The 18,882-nt window shown below is 38.0% G+C and overlaps 1 protein-coding gene across 4 annotated transcripts in view; it reads right to left on the minus strand.

The window, feature by feature from the left end:
• The window catches only part of Ppargc1a (PPARG coactivator 1 alpha), a 630,627-nt gene that overhangs the window by 31,134 nt on the left and 580,611 nt on the right, over positions 1-18,882 (minus strand). For all 4 annotated transcript variants that reach the window (XM_034508742.2, XM_034508741.2, XM_076938493.1 and 1 more), the window contains 4 exons: positions 7,160-7,354; positions 4,873-4,995; positions 3,807-4,011; positions 21-66 (listed from right to left, as the gene is read on the minus strand). In XM_034508742.2, coding sequence (XP_034364633.1) covers positions 21-66; positions 3,807-4,011; positions 4,873-4,995; positions 7,160-7,354 — 569 coding nt within the window. The remainder of the gene's footprint in view (positions 1-20; positions 67-3,806; positions 4,012-4,872; positions 4,996-7,159; positions 7,355-18,882) is intronic.

An 18,882-nucleotide genomic window follows, 5' to 3' on the forward strand; every position in this document is an offset into this window, starting at 1 on the left:
TTGCATTTATTAATACTTACTTTGGTGACTCTGGGGTCAGAGGAAGAGATAAAGTTGTTGGTTTGGCTAAAGGAAAGAAGAAGAAACTAATTATAAAATATTGAGTTTTTTTCAGATCGACTTTCTGCTATGCTTACATAGGAAACAACCAGGCAACCAGAAGAATCAACTAAAGAAACCCCTGAATATTGTCTAGAAGTCAGACTATAGTCCTTTACACTAAAACAAACTCCAAAACAACATTTGAATCGGTGCAATCGCATTAGAGAACACATACAAACCCAGAATTTTCCAACAAATGAGCCATCTCATTAAGGACACCAAATTTGCATTATACTATCAAAGAGAAATATTGTTTTCTGGTTTTAATTTGGAATCAGTACACGGTTTGTTTAGACAAGGAAACAGCAGACTAACTACAAGGTGACAGATCGTTATGAATATTCAGTTGATTTCACTCCTAAAATGTATAGTTTTATATCTAGCTCTGAGAATAGGAAACTTCTATGGGAGGACTAAGGCTCAAGCAATAACTCTCTGAAAATTAGTTGAGGGATGATGACAAATTGCGGCCATTGACCCAGATGGCTTAAATGGACTTTGTATTCCCAATCTGATAGACAACAGAAGACATCATAGTTGTCAGTTAAAAGATCAATAGATATTTTTCTAAAGCTCACTATTCCATTCCCTCCTTGAGTGTCACCCAATCTTACTCCCTTCGGCATCGTTTCTCATCCAAAAATGCATGAGTAAGAATCTTCCCATTCTAATATGTTAACTACTGCTCCATGTCAATCCTCAACTTTGAGTGGGAAGAATATAGATGATGAGAAATATATTATGTGTATATAAATGCTTATCTATGGAGATGTATGCATGTAAGTTTTTGTCCTTTTTCCATTAACTACTTTCCAAAAGTCAAGGGGTAGCTGTGTAATGAAGGTCATAGAGTTGAGACAAAAATGGTCTCTAGAATAGTTTCTTACGTTATGGTTGAATACTCTGAGACACAAAGATTCTAAGTGACGCCTACAGGACCATAAAACTGATTCCTGCCAGATTTAGGCACTTCAATATGTCCTTCCTTCTATTATAAAAAGGAATTAAATTCAATGCACTTTAAAGTAAGTTAATCAGCCCTAGTAATTAAGGTCCTTTGAAATGTAAAAATATTATTTATGTCCAAATTAGTGTGGAATAAGATACTTTATGTGGAAAAATAGTATTTACATATTTAATTTGTGGATTAGGACTTAGTTTTTAAACAATTGAATAGTAAGTATATCATCTATCCAATGTGCATCCAGAAATATGAAGCTCACGCTGTCTTCTACAAATTAGGTACATTGATTAATTGGCTTTTACATATATTCAGATAGATGAGCTGATTGTACATTAATTTTTGAGTATGCCTAATTTAATCAGCCTTTCAAAAAGAATGAAATTATGAACAAATTTTACTCACTTTTATGGTATTTCTCTAATAGCCAGGATAATTTACACGGGTTCTATAGAAAATACTATCCAATAAGGAACAACGAACCTTTAAATCACACAATAAATGCACATTGAAAAGCAGAAATGGGGATATAGAATAGGCACATTAAGTGCTCATATAAATGTTTCAAACAGCCAGATAGCTAGGTACAGGGAAGCCTAAAGCAACAGAGGGGAAAACTGTCCACAAGCATGCTGAATGCCAGCAGAAGCAAGTAGGAAATGAAAGGCCTGAGCAAAGGGTACAGTCTGAAAGCCACCCTCAGACTGGAGCCCTGACTTGACATTAGATCATACAGACTATCTCATGAGGACCACTGAGTTCATTTATAGGGAATGTCACTGGTGCTATCCAAGCACTCCCTGACTACAAGATGCTAGGACCCTCACATTATCCTTCATGAAGATGCTATTTTTAAATAGCATCTATGTGTGTGAGTGAATAAATGATACTCAGCACACATTATCAACCAGGCAGTTATCATGAGGAACTAAAAGTGCATGATGCCGCAGTATAACAAAGAACAGATCAAAGCCCAGGCATAAACATGCCAACACAGGAAGAAAGTCACCTAACTATTCTCATCAAATGATCTCTGACTGTCCGTGTAATTTCTACTTTCTGATTATGAATAACTCAACTAATCTTGGAGAGTAAGCACCTATTGGTTATTAATAGCATGCCAGGCTTCATTTCTCCCAGGCTTCTAATAACTATGGCATTTCTTTTTCGTTTGAATCAGCAGGCTTTGTTCTGTGATGAGCCTTTTAGGACTTAGCACAGTTTTTTACTTAAAAAAATATGCATACAGCTGGTCTCTCTCAGGGAATCCATCTTTTGGGAAACTATTTAATTGTTCAATGCCATTGTCTGTAAAAGTTTACAGTAATATTTAATAGTAAGTAAACTTTAAGAAAAATTTAAATTCTAAAAGAATATGAGAGAGAGGTGGGGGGAGGGAGAGAGAGAGAGAACTTGAAACTATATGTTTATTGACCAGATTCCTGAGCACAGGATTTCAAAGAGCTTGAATCTCTCAGTTCAGCTCTAGAAAATGAATAAATGATGGGGACCATCATCAACATCATCAATTTGTCTACTAAAACAAAACCAACACACAAATGATGGGGAGTACGCTCTGCGGCCAATCCCGGCAGAGAAAGCTGTACGGGCATTTGGTCCGTTAGTGACATTTAGTTCTCCAAGGTGACAGTCAGAGATGAACAGCAAATTTGACACATCCAACAAGGAAAGAACAAACAAACAAAATCTAATGTAAAGCTGATTGAAAACATTAAAGGAAAAAATCCTAAAAGTACTCTAAGATACAAAGGCAGAGGAATTAAATCCAAAGAAAAAATAATTCTTATTAAAATCATCGTCATCATAAGCGGCGGCGTATCTGTATGAAATGATCATGCTTCAAACAAAATAGGGACTACTTACTACCCTGAAGCTGTAGTTTAGCGAACCAGAAACACAAGAGAGGCAATGTTTGTGGCTCCTACAGAATATGTGTGCTTCTATGACATGATTCCAGTTATTAAGCAAAAGCTGGCGTGTTTTAAAGCAACAAATACTTTCATCAAACTCTATGCTTCCTGGACTTCAACATTTGGAAGGGGAAGAGGTGAGAGAGAAAACTGTATCTCTGCCAAGAGAGATTTTCCCCAAATTACCAAATCTGCCTTCAAAGCATCAGCCTCCTGGCTACATATGGGACTAATAAAGATCAACCCAGATGTTTTGTTTAATCTACGTAATATTTTCTAAATGCGAAAGGCAGAGGAAATAAAAAATTTCCAAAATCTTATATGCAAAGTAAAAGTCTGTGAGCATAGCAGGTGGTCTTAAAAAGTAAAACAAGAATGCATTTAATCAGAGAAACTACATAATGCTATTTGCTGCTTCTCAAGGTAGATGGAGGAGATCTCCAGTGTCTCATTTTTTTCCACGACTGGAAAGGGAAAATCAAAGAGTCTGTAAAGAATTGGCCAAGGATCGCACATAACAGTCAATGATCGCAGTAATCCAGATGTGTATAAACCTCAAAGGTATTGTAATCCCTGCGGCCCCACTCCACCCAGCTAACAATCCAGGTGTCTTTAGAGCTCATTTCTCATGCTGCCCATCAGCTGAATGGGATAGGATTAATCAATCTGTCTCCGTGGAAGACTTTCACACTCCCTTCCTCCCCTTGCCTCAGACAAACACAAATGGGATGAAGTGCAGGGTCCATGCGCTCACACATCACCCCTGTGTTCAGCGCCCTTGCTGGCTGCTCTCTGTTCCTAGCCTGGCTTACCTTGAGCATGTTGCGACTGCGATTGTGTATGGGACTTCTTTTTGGAAGCACATTTGTCTCTGCTGCTGTTTCTGTTCTCTGTGGGTTTGGTGTGAGGAGGGTCATCGTTTGTGGTCAGATACTTGAGAAGCTCTGAGCAGGGACGTCTTTGTGGCTTTTGCTGTTGACAAATGCTCTTTGCTTTATTGCTCCATGAATTCTCGGTCTTAAAAACAAGGCATAAAGAAAGCTAAAATTAGTGAAGTGAACCTTATCAGAATGGATATAGGTTTTTCTGAAGAGATGAGATTTTCGGTGAAGTGCTCAGTCTAAGTGTACTGGATCTATGAGCTGTGAATAATTGTTTGCAGAACAAGGAAGAAAATTACATTTAAAATTCCTAAATGTCATTTATGCAGCTTTTTATTTCATTTCCCCTACATCCCGATGTTCTTACTCAGCAACATGTAACTAACAAGACCCTACAGCGCCTTTACTGTGAGTAAAGGAAAAAAAAAAAAAGCTGCTTTAAACCTTAATTTACCGCTGACTGCTGAAGCCCAGTATTCACAACTCTCTTAAGTACCCCTTAACGCTGCGCTTTTGCTCACAGCGAATGGCAAGACAAACATTGTTTAATACAGCCCGCTAACAGAATTACCAGCCTTTTCTCCAATTAATGGCAGAGACGGATCTTTCACAGTGAATCCATAACAGTCTTTCTCAGGTTAAACAGCTGGCAAAACAGCCATCCGGTGTCTTAAAATCATCCGCAGACCACAGCTACCAACCTACCAGTAAATTGTGTTGTAGGTTGTAGGGCAGACCACTGCACGTATTAATCAAGTGGGAAAGAAATGGCTTGTTCTGATAATCAGCAAAAGCAATGCATAAGGGAACTCATCCTAGTTTCCCTAAGCCCCAGTACAGTGTTTGGAAACTCACTTTGAATGTGCTTCCCCTCTAGAGGCAGCTGCCAATCCTAGCTAAATTAATACATACAAACTTTAGGTGTGTTACACAGATTCATGCAACTCCTCCTGCCCCACCCCTACTTTCCCCTGTATTAAAATGCTTGCATGCGCACCTTAACAATGGCAGGGTTTGTTCTGATCCTGTGGGTGTGGTTTGCATGGTTCTGAGTGCTAAGACCGCTGCATTCATTGTAGCTGAGCTGAGTGTTGGCTGGTGCCAGTAAGAGCTTCTTAAGCTAGACACATACCAGGAAAGGGAAAACAAGAAAAGTTAGACATCTTCTAGGCTTCAAATTAGTAGCTAAAAGTTGAATAGAATTGATTATATATATATATTTTTAACTACACCACACTCTACAACAAGAATGATAAAGAAAATAGTTTCACTTAAAAGAACGGATTTTAAGACAACAGTACTACCTAGGAAAATACTTTCTTTTCTATTATTTGAAACTTGACATTGTTATCCTTAATTTTTAAATGATTTTTTTTACATAATAATGACACAACCATTCCTAAAACAGATTTCCAAGCAATACCAAGCTGCCTGGCCCACCCAAGCTTTTAGGGGCAGAGGTCAGAGACTAAAGCTTCCTCTCTAGGCTCATCAAGCTCACATGATAGTCAGTGAGAACATTTTCTTAACCATGTTCACAACTAAATGTATAAATTATGGAATTAAAAAAATATGTGGATTAGGGCAGTGACTATCATTAGAGCGAGAATGAAAGGAAGGATTTGTAAACAGAATTGCTGTTTAACAGCCAAGTATTTATTGGTTCTGTTTGTTCGTATCTTCGCTTTTGGAGTTGGGGCTCCTTATGCAGCCCTAAAAATACTCAAACTGGGCATGCTTCTCCCTCAGCCTCCTAAGCACCAGGATCATAGGTATGCACTACGATGCCTGGCTTTACCACTTACTGTTTTATCAACCCAGTTTCTTCATTGGTATGAGTCACTCTCAAGAGCCACCCTGCTCTGACAGACAGGATGTCTTTGATCCAACAACACTCCCCCATTGAACAAACTGTACAGATGCGAATCCTCATTCAGGAATTAGGATATTAGACCATAGAGCCAGTGACACATGGAAGGCATGGTGAGTGAGTGATAATTTACACATGTAATGCTTTTCCTCAAGAACAGACATCTTAGACTACAAAGAGGAAACAAGCAGATCCCCATATGTTCATGTAGAGTTCCTTCAGACTTAACGATTTGAGAGAATCAACCTCCAAACAGCATGCCAGAGTGTTTTATTAATGTTAGAACAATGGCATTCAATAATTTACAGAGCATTGCTCTTCCATGAGATTTATGGCAAATGACGAATGGCTATCATAGATGAGGAGACAAACTGTACTCAGAACTAATAAAATTCTGGTCAAGCATTTTGTTGAAAATAAAAGTCACTTCTCACGGCCAACAAATTTACTCTCCATTGCCTACCACAGATTTCAGTAACTTGGGCTGCAGAACAGCTACTATTTTTCCGTCTTTGTAAGAAATGCTGATTGAAAGACTTAAGCTATAGGGCAGTGCCTGACGTTGCAATTCTGTTTTTAGAACCATAGGCAAAGACAGGTAAACATTATTATACAATCTGTTAACAGCAAAGACATGGACAGGAAAAAACTAAATGTTTCACCATGCTGGATTGCCTAATAAATCATAACATCTCCATACCAAAAAACAAACAACCAAAAAAAAAAGTTTGTAACCACTAAGAAGTTCAGCATACACTGAAACCATATAAACAAACAACAACAACAGCAAAACAAAACAGACTTGGTAGGTTGTATTTACGCATTTGTGCATACGTTTACATACACATGTGTGTGTGTGTATAACAACAATAATTGAAAAAGAGGCTATTAATTTGAGAATGGTGAGCATGGGGAGGTGAAGAAGGATATACTAGGAAGGGCTGGAGGAATTATAAAAAATGAGGAAATTAATAAAATTCTATTTTAATTTAAAAAGCATAAAAATTTGACAAATCAAAAAATTCAATGACAATCGTCATAAATTTTACATTCAAAAATACTGAATAATTTTGATATAAGATTTTAAGAACCACAGGTAAATGTTTAGTCTTTTCTTTCTAGACCTGCACTGTAAGCTTTTACCATGAACTTTAATAATCCTAAGACATACAATCACATACATAAGAAGAATAAAAGATTATTTTTGTAAATAATTCTCATTACACCATGCAAGAAATGTATTATTAACACTTTTAATAGAGAATTACAAAATGGGCAAATCTAGGAAGGGTTGTGGATTTTTTTCACTTTGGTCTGAATTAAGAATCCAAACTTGACTGTTTTACACCATAGCCATGCATTGGCCAGCCAGAGGCAAATCTGACCACTGTTAAACAGTAGGAAGGGTTCTTACTAGAGACGGCTCTTCTGCCTCCTGAGGGGGAGGGGTGCCGTCAGGCATGGAGGAAGGACTGGCCTCGTTGTCAGTGGTCACGTCTCCATCTGTCAGTGCATCAAATGAGGGCAATCCGTCTTCATCCACAGGGAGACTGTCCAGTGTCTCTGTGAGGACTGCTAGCAAGTTTGCCTCATTCTCTTCATCTATCTTCTGCAGAAGCAGAAAAAAAAATACAGAAGACATGAGTGGGTTGACATGAGGAAGTAGACACCATGATTGATCAGCAGAGGTTGAGCATGTTCGGGGGGGGGGGGGTTGAGGAAACTGTATGAGAAATCTTCAGTGGCCACGGCAGAACACAAAGGATGTGTCTTTCTCAAACTCTTAACTCACATTTAGTCTGAATCATAGGATTACCACATACATCTACTGATCTGATTTGACAGTCTGCTAGGTCAATTCTTAATACCGCCGCATCAAATTCTGTTGTATTATAGTCATTTTTATATCCTTAATGCCTTCTGTTTCTAACTCAGGAAATCTCAAGCGTTGAGAGAATTTTAAGCATCATCTAATCTTCATATATAGTTTCTAGATCTCCCACACAGTATGGCACTCCAAATATTCAGATAACATTGCACTTGGACACCATCAGAAACTTGAACAGTATATACTAAGGGAATCTACACACTTTTGTGATTTCAATTATAACCTCATCACTGGGCACTCTGAAATCATTTATTTCTATCCCTGACATCTCTCCAAACTTAAGTCATAAATCTCTGCCTACTGGATACTCTACCGTGTTATAACTCTCTTGTCTCCAAAACCCAAACTTCAGACCTTTCAGAGCAAAACCGCCCTTTCTCTTAACTTCTTTAGACTATCAATTCTTCAGGTTTGTACTCTGCAATACCTGGGCTCCTTGCTATGAAGTTAGGTGCTAAGGAGAAACTTTCCTTTGCAATATATCTTAACCAGACTCATCTCTTGTCCAGAGGTATAACACAAGGTTTTTAGTAGGGGCTTCTGCAATGCATTGTAACTTCTGCATGAACTCGTTTTCATGTATGCCTACACAAAGCTAATCATGAATTGTGTCTTCCACAGATGTTATTGGATGCCTTAGTCTTTGGGGGTAAAATGGGAAGGACTGAAGATAGAAAGAAATATGAGACTGAACTCTTCCCTCTATTGGAAAAAATGTCTATGAACAAACTATATGAGATAATATTAGTTTGGGATCTCTGTACAAAAACTAGAATGTTTGACATTGTGTTCTTTGACTATGCATGTAAACAATCAGCCTCAGTGCTGGGCACATGGAAGAAATGGTCAATGGTTAGTTGCACAATTCATTGATAGTATTTATTGACACCCACAGAGAAGGTGTACACCACTTTTCTTTCTTGTTTTTAGCATTCTACATTAAATGTCCAAGTTGAGCTGTTGTCAAAGAATCTTTCTTTCTATGTTTTTTTTTGTCAAGTTCTGTAAGCTATGATATTAACAATATGGCTAAATTATCCCACACGATTCTATTACAAAATACACCTAAGTTGCTGACATCTAATGAAGCTGGAGATGCCCACACTTCCTTTCTCAGTAGCACTGAACTCTAGTTAATTGACCTGACAAAATTACAAGAATCACAGAAAAAGACAGCTAATCAGAAAATCAAATTGTATTACTAGAGAAATGAGGCAGGGCCTTATCACTTAGACATTCTATTTTCACAAGAAAAAAAATGTTTTCCCTTATTACTACTGATCACTTTCTATCTGGAAGTCAAACAACAGACTTTGCTTTTTTTTGGATTTAAGAGGCACAGAAGAGCCATTTTATTCTCTTTGGGTGTTAATATTTGCATGTGGCATGTTCCTACTGTCCCTGGATTTGAGACAATAGTCATGTACTTTAGGCACATTACAGTGTGACAAATGATTGAATCTTAACTTCTAATGAAGAAGAGAAATCCAACCAGAACTTTACAGTCTCTTTTAAATGGCATATTTACTTCCATCAGCTAAACATTCATCAAAATCTAAAGTGTACAAAAACAACAAACAAAAAAAAAAAACAAGCAAACAAAGAAACAACCCTCAGTCCCCCCAGCTCCCCTGTATCTGTCCGTATATTCCCAATAATAAAAACGGTGAAATGTTTTTCTTTTTTTCTGTCTTCTATCATAATTTAGTATCCAAAAATTCTGGTGACTCATCTTAAGTATTCCGAAATTCTAATTACCACCATATGGCAAAAAAAAAAAAAAAAGAAATTGAAAATCATAAATTTTCTCAGTAAGATTGTATTAAATAAAATATTCTATGAATTCTTATCAAAATAATAAAATTTGCACTACTATAAGTGAGTGTATTTTCTAATAAAATAATCTTCGGAGACATTTCAAATACACATGCAAGCCAAGGTACAAATGCACTTTCATTGAACTGGACATTTTTCATGAATACCTATCCCATTTTCAAAAAGGTTCAGTTTGCTGAATTCAAAAAGAACTCAAAAAAATTAAGAATGTTTACAAATAAATGAATAATTTTGTTTATCCTGATTTAAATTTTATGTTTGGCTTTCCAGTGATACTACAAGCTGCTATTTGCTTTCCATCATAGAATACAATAGCGTCTCAGCTCTATCCCTTGTGTAAACAAACTCTGATAATTCGAGTCAAGTCAAGATGACAAAGAACACTTAAATTAACTAGTTTTCACGGATTTCTTTAATAAGCACAAGTGAATGTATACCACACACAGTGGCAGAAATATTGGAGCTTGATACTGTCATAATTAATTTACAAGATCTGATTAAACCACCAACTATTTTAATTCTCCTCTTTCCTGAAAGCTCAATGGGAGGGGAGTGCTTGCAAAAGGGAGGCTATCACAGAATATGTACATATGTTGCTGAGATGCTTAGGTCAGTGAGGCTACTATTCAACCAGTACATATCAGTAAGACCAGCCATTTTTATGCTATGTTAACTAAGAATATGCATTAGGTATGTTTACTATCCCTGTATTCTCCAAGAGTATAATGGTTATCCTGAATTTTGGAAGAATGAATGTGATGATCCCAAACTTTTTTCTTATTAATTATGAGAGCACAATGCTATGCCTCTGTGTCAAAAATCAACGAGTATTCTTACATGTAAAGTTGAGTAGATGCTGTCCCTCACTGTGGCAATTTCAATTAATTTTGTCTGAGTTTCCATAGTCATTGGTCCAGAGAAGCAATGGATGTGACAAAGAGGACTCCGTTAAACAATTAATGTCACTTTCCATTATTGCCCTGGTCCCAATTTACAGAGCAAATAAATCAAAGTTGCCACAGATGAAGCACAGTGGCCTATGAACACATGTCTGTTCATAAGTAACAGAGAATGGCAGTGCATGAGCGAGCCTGGAGACATTGCAAGATGACATAGCCTTGGCCTTTATCCTACTCTGCAGTCTCTTGGAATTACAATTTTATAAAATGGAGTATTTCTCGGCTCTAGCCAAAACAGTGGTTCTCGACCTGTGGGTCAAGAGCTCTTTGGGGGTCATATATCAGATATCCTGTATATCGGATATTCACATTTTCTAACAAACTTACTGTTATTAAGTAGCAAGAAAATAATTTTCTGGTTGGGGTCACCGCAAGACGAGAAACTGTACTAAATGGCTGCAACATTAGGGAGGTTGAGGATCACTGATCTAAAATATTGAAAAGTAGAGAATGGAGAAAGAAAGCCAATCAACACTGGCTGTGTGGAGATCACCAACTCCCAGTGGATTTCTTGCAGCAGAAGAGACAGGAAAGCCTTGGTTAACCAGCATCTCCACAGTTTCTCTGAAGCTACCAAGGGCATTTCTGGGCAAGGGGCGGGGACTGAAGGGCGGAGGGCACAGGAAGGGTTCTGGCTTCTTCTTGCATGGTACAATTCTGCTGCGATTTTTCTGACCTAAATAAAAGTTTGCGAGTCTGTAAAACTCCACTCTCCAAGGGCTCTCCAGGAAGAAAGGAGGCACAGCAACAAAAACTCACTCCAGGTGTAAAGAATTTCCAGTGACAGATGATACACTGGCTTTTACACTGACGAGCCAAAATCTAGAATCTGCAACAATTCCTAAGCCATGCCTCGTCATTAATAAATAATGGTTTTGAACAGTCAACAGAATCCGGAGGCTCATCGTTGCTCTTTGAGACTCCAGTGTCCTGAAATGACTTGTGCACTGAGTGGGACATAATCCAAATGGCACAGCTGAAGAAGGTAGACCATGTTCCTCTGGGTCCCTACGATCAGCCGAAGATTTAAATCCCAGACTCCAGGACTGAACTGGGATGTCTTGCTTTGTGCACAGTAGCAAAAGGACCTTCCAACTGCTAAAGAAGAAAGACATGGTGGTTGGGCACACAGTGCATTCAGCTCATCCAGCCACATACCCTAGAGAGCAAATAAATCCACCCAATCAAGGAGAAGATGAAGGACTCAGTTGCTAACCGACACCTGGAGGGAGAAACAGAGGAAAACCGCATGTGGCATCCCGAAGGTTTCTAAATGCACCCTATTATGGAAGGACCGTGCCCTGCTTATGATAGTAATTTTTTCTGCATCTTGTAGAATTGCAATTACACTCTGCATCCCCAGATTCTCACACTCGCTTGATCTCTGTTTGATAAAAATAGTTTAATAGCCATTTAATCACAGCTTCATTATCTTAGCTCTCTTAATGTGAATTAGGCCATGAGAATTCTGGCTTCCTCATTATTCAAATCATCAATAAGAAGGAAACCGGAGGGGGGGGGTCTTCTTATCACTCATTAATCAATTTCAGTTTCTTAGGAACTGTTGACTCAAAGATCAATCTGTGTGAGAGGTCACTTAACCTTCCAGTGTCTCTAATTTTTTTTTTCTGTGCAAACTTTCAGGTTTTCTGCCTCATTCCTGCTGCAGAATTCCCTTTTCTCCTTCTGAATTTATGATTAATAGGAGAAAAAGTGTCAATGCAACTTGAGAATTCTTCAAGCTGGTTCTCAGAAGCATTTTCAATGTACACACCCATCATCTTGATTACTCACACTTGAATTTGTTCCTATGTGCACAATCTACCACTGCCTTTCCACTCTGGGCCAACTTCCCCCAAGTACCCAGCATGCCCTAGGCCTCTTTCTTGCCCTCTCCTGCTGATTTGGAAACAGCTAATGAAGATGAAATTAACTTCTACTTTAAGTGAGCCCTAATTAGGAAGGGAAATCTGCTAGAGTAACATCTGGTCGTGTATTCCAAAGCCAAATATAAATGACATTTTTGGATTATCCACTATTTTGGATTATTCATTCCACTACATCCTAGCAAGAGTTCAAATAAGTAAATAGAGAAGTGACTTGTATGATGTATTTGAAAGCTCACTGAGGAACCCAATTGATCACAGGCACCCTCACCTGAGTCTCTTTTCATGCAGAGTTCATATATGAATTGGTATAACAATAATGACAACCAAATCTGCAAGTATGAGCTTTGCATTTGATGCATAACATTCCAGGGTTTGGAAGAAACTTCACTCAAAGTAAAGAAAAATAAGATTATTTGTTATTGTTGCTGTTGCTGTTGTTGTATTCAGAAACAAAATTAAAAGAGAGCAATCTAGAATAACCGCCCCTCCTCCCTGTAGTCAGTGCAGACACTGCTTCTCTTTTTAGTGCTTGCTTGAGCTCCCAGAGGACTCTTGGTGGGAAGGGGAGGGAGGTGTGTTGACTGTCTTTAACGAACTCTTTCCCACTTTCTTCTTTCCCTGCCTGTACTGTCACAATCCACTGTGGCATTTCTTGCTTCTCCAAGCAGGGACACCAACAGCTGGCTTGCCTCCTTTTTCTGATGACCAACAAGAAACAGGTAAGATCTCCACATGGCCTACACAGGGGATCCTACACCTTTCCCCATTATGTAAGCAGAGTCCCTAAAATACCCCCACTCACTTCTGTTTACCAAATGGAAAAACTTAGAACAAGGTAATGATACTTGAAGGCAGAAAAAGGATGACATAAAAACCCCACAAGCACATGCAAGTAACAGACAATAATTTCAAACAGACTGCCTTGGTTTACAGCATACATTATAAAATACTTCAGTGTGGTTTTATATTTTATAGAGACTCCAAGGGTTTGCTTATTGCCATTTATCCTTAGAAGCAACAACTTCTGCGGGATGCTAAGGTGCTAAATTTTAAGGGCCAAGAGAAAGAATACAAATTTCTTTATCTGGGTGTACATACAGACCATTTAATATACATTTATAATATCCCTCTTAGAACCCATGAATGTATATATAAAATAAGTACACATTTTAAAATATTATCTAGTCTCATATATATATGTCAGTCTCTAGTCTGTTCTTGCATAGTTGTAGTTGACTAGATTACAATATATAATCAGCCCTTTATTCTCTTTGTCTCAGTTATTCATTTCAACCAAGGAATGCAATAACCAAGAACTAAGGTTAATTCTTTAAAAGATGAAATAAAATGAGAGTGGAAATAAAATACAGGAAAATCTGAAGTTTTTTTTTTTTTTTTTTTTTTTTTTCCTTTCTGCATGGATATATTTAGATCTGTAGGAATCCATTTAATTCCCATGAATACATATGGCCCTATTTAAGCAAGCATAAAATTCATATTCACATCTGTACTTAGATCCCATGCTAACTTATTAACTTATATCACAATACTCATGAGTTAATAAGCATGTAGGGAACATGTGGAATTCATTATTCTGAAGCCCTTGTAGGAACCAAAGTGTAAATACAGAAGTTCAATATAATGGTTGGTGTGGGCAAAATGAGCTATTTTAGAGGAGAAACAAAAAAGTGACATTTCATATCTGTTTCTTACAGTGGGAAGAAGAAGGAACCAAGTGGTGGCAGGAAGCTCAATAAACCCGAGGAGAGCCAGCAAGGCATTCGGTTCGACCTTGGATGTAAATGAAGAGAAACATCATTGCAGAAAGTTCAATGACACCAGACAGCAGACTAAGAGAACAGATGCTCCCATCCTCAGTGCTAGCAGCTGCACAGCCTCCAGTGAAGATGCTCAAATCTGGATGCATGGCACGATCGAGAATGACCATCCTCCGTTATCAACACAGAAGACTAAATAACCATGATGAAAGTGGGTCGAGTCTCACCCCTTTCCTTGCCAGTTACTACCCATGCCCCTTCAGATCTCCAAAAATAAAACCCCAAATCCAAAGGGTTTGCATACTAGCTAGGTGTTCACCAAATGACTTGTTATCCAAACCATGGTGAACGGGCTCACAGGGTTGACTCACACCATCACAGGTTATATAGGGCATGTGGCTATCCTTTTCTATGGCAGCAGCATCTCATCATCAATGCCACCATTTAACCTGCCTGAATTCTTGTCCTTGGTCCACAAAGAACCAGTTATTCACTCATGAGGCCTTTGCATTTGATGTTTCCTATTCCTCTAAGGCTCTCCTGCCTGGCGGCCACATGCTCTACCCTCGTTTCCCTTTATTCACTCAAATAGACCCTCTCAGTGAGGACTTCCCAATGATCCTAGCCCATTCTTGCCACCTTCTCTAGCCTATTACTCTTTTGACACTGGTCTCTACAGCTCATCGTGTCTCTTAGTGATTTTGCTTGTTCACATTCTATCTAAAACGACATCTCTGAATTTGATTAGCATTAGGATACTTGGCAGATAGAACTGAATGGCAGGGAGCTGGACTAGCACGTAGGGAGCAGTGGGCCTTAGCACAGAAAATAAAAAGACACTAAGCATATTGGATATGGCTAATTTAAATGAGTAAGAACTTTTCAGAACACCCAGAATATATTGTGACATTTCGTTTTTCTTTTGTTTTTACTTTTCTCTGTAATTTCCACCTCCACCCACTCCCAGCCCAGCATATTTATCTTCTTAATAATGTTTATCTTTGACTATGATTTAAAATTAGTTTGCATTCATCTCACACATACCACATGATAGTCCAGGCAAGCAGCCAATATATTTTTGATGGGAAAGAAGAAAATATGAACAGTTAGGAATCCAGAGGGGCTACTTCTGAAATTGCCCCCATGGACTCAGTATCCCTAGGAAAAAATTGTAATGACCCCTTTAAATGCAGTGATGATTCCATCTCAGCCCTGTTTGGGGGCAGAAACTGAAACACATCACCAAGCAGCCAATTTGCAAACATCTTAGAAGAAACAGAATGGTTTTATGATGAGAAAATCATGCCAACTTATAATCTACCCCCTTTGGAATCCCAGGTGACCAAAAGAGAATAAAATGTTGATACAGTCTATCAGGATCACCTGTATCACTGCATGAAAGGGTCTTCTCTGAGTGGTGTGTGTATATTCATCTTATCCAGGGACTTTAAATTGGTTTTCTGTGGAACAGTGGTCATTAGTATAGTTGCTGTAAGAATCAATAGTGAATATCAATTTGGTGTATGTTATGCCATTATGTCACTGGATTTAAAGGCTTGTGTGTTTTAGAAAGCAACAATTTCAGTGAATTATTTAGCTTATAAATGAACAGAGAGACATTGCCACTGCATAAACCACACAACTGAGTCATTTTGGGCTTGTCTCAGGATTAGAAAAAAGAAGAAAGAAAACTAAAAAGTGAGAGAGAGCAGTGTGAACCTGGAGACGCAAACATTTCAGTTTTCTCAATCCTCTTTGATTAAACCAAAATACAAAATAATCTGTTGCTAAAAGTAATTATAAGATACTGATCATTGTCTTACAGCTAAATTTTTTCTGTTTATTTAGTGTTATAATTCTCTTAGATGGGTGCTACTTTAATTTAAAGAATCAAGAAAGAACAGCCTATTTTTAAATATAGTATTTTTATTTATCCTCTTAGAATTTCATCTCTGTATGCAGCATATTTTGATCATACCCATATTCAACCCTTTTGCTACGCTTTATCTTGCTCCCTGCTAAGTCACTTTCCTAACTTTGCAGCCTCTTCATGTTTCTTTTTAAATAACCCACTGAATCCAATTAGTGGCTGTCTGTGTGTACATAGATGTAAAGCCATCTAATAGAGCATTGACAACCTACCAGGGGTCACACCCCAAAGAAACTCAACTGTAGTCATCAACTGCCAATGGATCCTAATCTTGGAGTAGAGAAGTGTATATCCCTCTCCCATATATTTCAGAATGTTGGCTGGCTTGATCTTGTGTAGGTCTTGTGCTAGCAACTATAGCTACAGCAGTTGATTTTACTGAATGCTTCCTATGTGTCTAATGCTGAATTAATCAGCATAGGTGTACTATTTCACTTAAATTATCCATTTAACACTGTTATTAGTCTAAAATCATGTGCCTAATGAGAGGCAGAGTTGGATGTCAAGCTAAACGTATTTGATAAAATATAGTTCTCCTGTTTTGTACTGAAATTTTATGGAAGAGAAAATATTATAGGAATAAGGGGTAAACTTGTGCTATTTTAATTTATCTTCATATCAGAAGTCTTATGTATCCTTATCAACAGATTAAAAACCAAGATGTCCATGCAAGTATACTGCAGGAAACATGTAATCTTCCGTGTGAAAAGAGGGGATCACTTTAAAATTGCTTCTCATTGTTTTTGCTGTCTCATGTTACATCATAATCCATCTTTACTCCTAGTAATGTGATTGGTTCTTCTGCTAGAATGTTCTTTCCCTTTCCTTCATTTGTTCCTACAACCCCCATATCAAAGCTGACCTTAAACATTCTCTCCTCTGTTCGGTAGTTTTGCACAAACCCAGATTTTCTAGACCTCTCAAAGTTCCCTGCTTCTTTATTTGAATAACAGGTGCCCTGAGAACAGAAACATGAAGTTCTGAAGCCCATCGTGGTTCACTAAATCCAGATTTCTAGATCAACATCAGAAGAATAACAGCACTGAAAATAGTGAGTGGGCAAAAACGGTAATGATAAGGATTTGAGAATTTAAAAACAAAGAAGAATTCAAGTAATTTAACCAGTCATTTGTAATGGCTTCCACAATAGTGAGATATAACAACATACGAACAACAGATAGAAAGAGAATAATAATGTTAAATCAGGCAGTGCTGCTTGGAGAAGCACTGAACAAACTTCTTCAAGATCAATTCCCAACTGATCTAAGTCTGCATAGGAGTGAGAAAGGGAACTAGAGAGGGAGCGAGAAAAGAAGATAGAGAAAGGAAGGAAGGAAGGGGAGAGAGAGAGAGAGAGAGAGAGAGAGAGAGAGAGAGAGAGAGAGAGAGAGAGCAGTTGAGTAATAAGCAATAATAAATTTATAAAACCTAAGATGAGAACTTCAGTGACTAAAAACTAACTTTATAAAGTTTGCACTAACCAGTAATCATCCATGAGCCCTAATCAGTCTGGACATCAGCACCAAATCTTCAGATAGGAGGTGGCTGTAAATAACTTACATGGCTTTCTTGTGTCAAATTAGCAGACTATATGAATCAAGGACAGAGACAGTACTTTTTTGGAGTGACGATGTAAGCAATCTTTATTCTATATATGATAGTACATTTTCTGCCTAAAAAAACTGCTTAGACAGCATCATCAAAAAGGTCAATGTTACTTGTTCACAAAGACTGAACACCACGGGATACATGCAAGATTATGCAGCTGCAGATCCCCAGCACCTGGATCTATGTGGCATTTCAGGTTGGGTACACTAAGAAGCAGACAGTGTCACATGATCTGATTACTGTGCTATACCAGCAATAGCATAGAATGAACGAAAATTGTCTCAGGGTAGCTGCAAGCTATTCAGAGGCAAGCCTGTCCTCTGTGGGGCCATCTGGGGTAAAGGAAATCAAAGTGCGCTTCCTGGTAATCCTCTGTGCTGTCCCTGGCCCTTCCCCAAGAGAGCAGAAACCATTAGAGCTGAGATTGGATCAGAGACTCCTTGAGCAACTTTCCTACCCCACTAAAGTGCTCTGCACAGACGAGTGGGTTGTCGATAAATAGTTGCCAGATAAATACAATATGAGAGCTTCATTTTCTCAATGATTTCACATCTAACAGTTCTACATGTGGTTTACTTTCTGAAGCTTCTGAATAAGTTTGCAATCTCCTAGGATTTAGATATTGAGCTTCCTTTTAATGCCACACTGAGTGCACCTTTCATGAAGAATCTTTAAACACTTTCCACTGAGTTAGTTCTAAATGCAGCCTCCTTTGTGGTTACTAGTGATTTGTATGCATACGCAGGGTGCATGCATAGTGAGGTAGCATGAGACACCCTTTAGATAAATTGGCCTATAACATCCATAACATATTTTTTTCAGTGAGTTCATATCAGGGCCTTTAAAAGCACATTCCCCTGTAGTAACATGGAAATAACAAGAGTGGAACAGGCCAATCTGGATAAGAATTTTAGAGCTACAAAACAACAAAAGGAGAAAGTGGATAATTTAACCACTTATTCTTTAGTCATTTACTCCAGGATGGAGTAATAGACAAGCTACAGATAGGAAGAGTGGAGAGTCAAATCATGAAATATTGTTACCTAGAAATCAAGAAGACATTCAAGGTGTTGAACAAACTTCTTTAAGATTAACTCTCAACTGATCTATGTCTGCATTTGTTTTTATATAAGCCAGTAAGATGGTAAATTTTGCCAATAGACTCTGTTGCTTCCTGGGAGACTAAAAGAAAGTAACATTGAAGGAGTATCTATTTTTTGGAGTACTATTTTTTTTTCTTTAAGTCTCA

Source organism: Arvicanthis niloticus, chromosome 7, assembly GCF_011762505.2.
Source record: "Arvicanthis niloticus isolate mArvNil1 chromosome 7, mArvNil1.pat.X, whole genome shotgun sequence".
Classification (NCBI taxonomy): domain Eukaryota; kingdom Metazoa; phylum Chordata; class Mammalia; order Rodentia; family Muridae; genus Arvicanthis; species Arvicanthis niloticus.